Raw genomic sequence first — 4,425 nt, 5'->3', positions numbered from 1 at the left:
CTTGTTCAAGCTAAGGCCAAATGAAGTATCTGAATTTTTAGTTCAACGTCCACCACTTGTCCAAGCTAGCACCCATTGAGAAATAAACCAACTTGTGCATGACATCAAAGCAACACGCACCTCTATTCTAGAAATTCTTTACTTAAGGTACAAGCCATTTATAAAATGTGTAGCATATGTCAATTGCAACATAGGAGAGCTAGTTTCAAGGTGCATTTGTCTAGGATAGGTTATGGAGGAATGCAAAGTCCACTTCTTATCTAAGCTATAATTAGTGAAATGGTAAGCAAACATGTTTACATAAAAATTTCTCTAAGTACTTCTCCCAACATAGAAGTTTTAATTTGAAGTTCAAGAAATTAGGCTAAAAACATTTATAATGAAATAAATACTACCCACAAGAAAATGTTAAATATGTTATTTTATACCAACTTGGAGAAGTTAACGTCTAGAAGCGTCCAATTATGCTTAGACCCTAATAAAGATATGCATGCATACATTGACTTCTCAATACATGCACTTAGACTCCATTGTTTTCCTCTCGATATATTTTAGTTTCCAAAACTCTCTTACACGGAGGATGTAAAATAACCATTCTTGATTCAAACATTTTTCTCCACAAACAAGGTCTCTCACACAATTCAAAGTCCATGATTTCTTTTCTCCCAATGCAAACAATTAGACTTTATATTTTTCCTTTCAAAGAATTGTAGGTTCTAAAACTCTTTTATATGAAGGACTCAAAAATAAATGTTTTAGGAAAACATGCATGCCAAGACCAAGATATTTCTTGCACATCCATGAATTCTCCATTCTATACTTGTTGTAAGGTTTATTTTGATATCAAACATAAGTTTCTCCTAGTTACAAATGGATGCAACCTTGAGATGGAGTGATATAGAATTGCTAAAGATCAAAAATAATTTTTTTTAAAATATATCATGATGAAACACAACCATAATCTAGTAGAATGAGTTCCCAAAAACAAGGTGTAATCTAGAACTACATTGAAATCTCCTTAGACTTGAATACACTATAGTAATATAGTGAAGTCCCCTTAGACTAGGGTACAGTTCATCGACACATTTTTGTTCTAAAGCAGGATGCTTTGTCATTACATTGGATTCTCCTTTTAACTGGATATACTCTAGTAATACATGTAACTCCTCTTAGATTAGAGTGCACTCCATTACAAGTCCCTCAAAACAAAGCACGATCCATCACATAGGATTCTCCTTATAAGCGCATACACCGGACTAATACGTGGAAGTCCCCTTAGATAAGGGTGCACTCCGTGTACAAATAATTTTTTTTATAGTAGGATACCCTGTAGAATACATGCAAGTACCCTTAGAGTAGGGTGCACTCCATGCAAGTGTTCATACATCTTTGTTTAAAAATAACCTTTGAATTATATAGTAATACAAATACACATCATACTAAAAGGACATCATCTGGCCATAAAAAGGATCATTGTCAACCTTCTTTAATGTTATCGCCTTGACATGGACACATGGAGGACATAATTTGTCTCAAGATCACTATACTGATTTACAATTGTGTTACAGGTATAATCTCTCTTGTCTCTTGCATACAACCATCCAAGTAACCATGGAATAATCGTTTCTTGGAAGAATCTTTGAAGCTGCTTAGGTGTTTGCCTCCACATCTTTGGAAATATAAGATATGTTCTTTGCATATTCCACATCATCCTATATGGAATATCATAAAAAATCAAGGTATTCTTTGCATCCAAGTCCTCAAACATCTTCCAAATATCGTTCAAGTTTTTATGATAAACCCTTCTAAATCCTAACATGATGTTTGGATTTTGGCAACATTTGTTACTCATAAAGATCTTGAACTTGCTATAATGCTTTGGGAAACATTTTTGTGTGATGTGTTGCTCTCTTGTTAGGTTATAACAACTCCATATCCACAGCTCAAAGTATTCACCACAGAAATCCAAAAACATTTCTGCGTCTAGGAGCACCGCATGATAAACTTCATCTTTGTCCTCCACAAGACGCATGTGTTGAGCCCAAGATGGCATAGAATCTCCATGTTTTGTTTCAACTGTCTTCAAAAGCAGTCCTTTAGCACTAGTTCTGTAATTGGACACTTAAGTGTCCTGAGACACTAAAGTGTCCTGTTTTCCTTCCAAGTTTTGGTAATTTATTTGTCAAGCTAAAAATCATTTTTTTATACCTTGCTTCTACCATAGGTTGTTCATGAGGGAAAGAAAACACTTGATTTTTCTTCATGTCAAAATACAATCCGTATGGATAGAATTTCGGTAAGTTCTAAGTCATAAATTTTAGTAAAATTTCAAGCTGTTTTGCCAAAAAAATCATAAAATTCTTATATCTTTTTGTAGAGATGGCCCTTTTTATGTTTATAAAAGCCAAGTGTTAGCACTTACTGTTACAAAACAATGGAATGCACTTTAAAGACATGTTTCCAAGTCACATGCAAGTTATAAACATATTTTGATACTTGAGCACGTGCTGAAATAAGAGCATAGTTTTGGTCTTCCAAAGGTCCCCTCGTGGAATTGGGGCTATTCTAGTGCAATTTGATAACTAAAAATGACTTTATATGTTGAAACCCAAAAAATACGTATTTTTTGGGCTCCCTACCTCAATTAAATCTCGTTGCTTGAACTCTATCTTGAAATTTTTATCGTGGAAAAACTCTTGAAAATCTTGAGTTCTCCATAATAACATTAAAACCAAGGTTTTGGGCACCCCAATTGTGTATGTACCATGTACTTTGATACATTTAATTGATCTACATAGAAAGTTTGATATTATTTGAGATTTTGAATGCTTATGACTCAAGAATGAAAATATCAAAGTTCTCTCTTATGCAGTTTTGAATATTTAAAATAATCCAATAATTGTTGCATACCAAAGCCCTTCTACTTGCCGTCTTGAGTCCTCAATGGAAAGGGTAAGCAATGCATCACTTTCTAAAACTCACAAATACATCAGAAACATATTTTTCTTTGTATACAACGATATGATTGAAATGGCTATATCAAACACATAGAACTTTCCATTATTTTATATACTCCCAAGTCAATTTTTTTGCATATGAAATTTTCAATTATCTATAGCAAAATTGTGGAAAAGACATCTAGAATTTTCTACAAGGTCGCTTTATTTTTTTTTGAGCTTATAAAGTTGATTTCTTAAACCCATCAATTGCAGTCGTACAAGGGTCAACTTGATGAGTATAGTTCTTGATCATGGTAGATTCTAAAATGCAAGGTTAAATTTTTAAAAGATCCTCTAGCTAATATATTTAATAATATCAAGAGGGTTTTCTTAAATAAATTGTCTAATGCAAGTAGCATTTAATTTAAATTTGTAAAAAAATGACACTTACGTGTCTTGTTTTGGTACCAAACTAGTGACAACAAGTGGCAGGTGACAAGGAGGTGATTGATATATACAACAAGGCCTTGGATGAGGTTGGTTGGGTGCGTCAAAACCTTCCTTCAAATCATGCCTACAGATAGTCGACCCACTTTCTTGTAGTGATGACTCTGCAATTGAAAAACAAGAAATTTATTATGTTTCAAAGAATACAAACAGTTTCTACATTTTCTACCCTATGGTATTATTAGATGCCAAAGTCCATCTTCAACTTACTCATTGCTATAAACAAATACCAATTGAAAAACTTACAAAGCTTCACCATTTCTCCAAGCTATGCTTCTTTGAAGCATGGAGAAAAGTAAGGTCTACCACCTGGCTAGGCTAGGCTCCACTCTAAATGGAGAGAAGTAAGATCTACCATAGGTCGAAACTAGGTTTGATGATAAGGGGTCTCTTGTTTCAAGGTCTACCACTTGTCCAAGCTACACGTCTTAAGACAATATAGTGGTGGATAGCTAGACTCGATTGGGAATGGGAGAAAAGGTGCAAGGTCTACCACCTGTCCAACCTCTTAGGATTTTTCTTAAATTTTTTCATTCTCACTGCATGGAGGACTTGTGATATGTTTCCCATGAGGGGATTTACCAAAAGGTCCACCACCTATCCAAGCTTGCGCCATGGAATATCTAGAAATATTTTTTTTGAGATCTATAAGAAGAAACAAAAAGAAAAATTTGATACCATGCACATGTATATTCAAGTATGTGAAACAAGGTTCAAGTCATAAAAGGTACCTTAGGGGTGTGTTTTATTTAGCCTTAGAAGATTGTTCTCAGCTTTGACCTTGTTTATATAATCCTTTGTAGTGGTTGCCTTCAATGGCCCCTTTGTAGTACATCCCAATTGCTTAGCTAGATTGATCAATTGTGGTGCCTTCATGCTTTCAATAGTTGTACGTTCCTTTTCCAGTATCTCTTGTATTTGGGCTCGTCTAATGTCATTGTTGTCAGTTTTGTCACTTGCTCGATTGTGTTTGCCTTCA

At 34.3% G+C, this 4,425-nt stretch overlaps 1 protein-coding gene across 1 annotated transcript; it reads right to left on the bottom strand.

Annotated features, from left to right (window-relative positions):
* Positions 1-1,492: 1,492 nt before the first annotated feature.
* LOC147457135 (uncharacterized) lies at positions 1,493-2,062 on the bottom strand. Its single transcript, XM_086513280.1, has one exon. It carries the CDS (start codon positions 2,051-2,053, stop codon positions 1,493-1,495), a length of 561 nt encoding a protein of 186 aa, XP_086369406.1. The 5' UTR covers positions 2,054-2,062.
* Between the last annotated feature and the right edge of the window lie 2,363 nt (positions 2,063-4,425).

This window comes from Adiantum capillus-veneris, chromosome 5, assembly GCF_014529385.1.
Source record: "Adiantum capillus-veneris isolate H3 chromosome 5, ASM1452938v2, whole genome shotgun sequence".
NCBI classification, from domain to species: Eukaryota; Viridiplantae; Streptophyta; class Polypodiopsida; order Polypodiales; family Pteridaceae; genus Adiantum; species Adiantum capillus-veneris.
The sequence above is the reverse complement of the archived record's forward strand: the minus strand, read 5'-3'. Positions and strand labels throughout refer to the sequence as shown.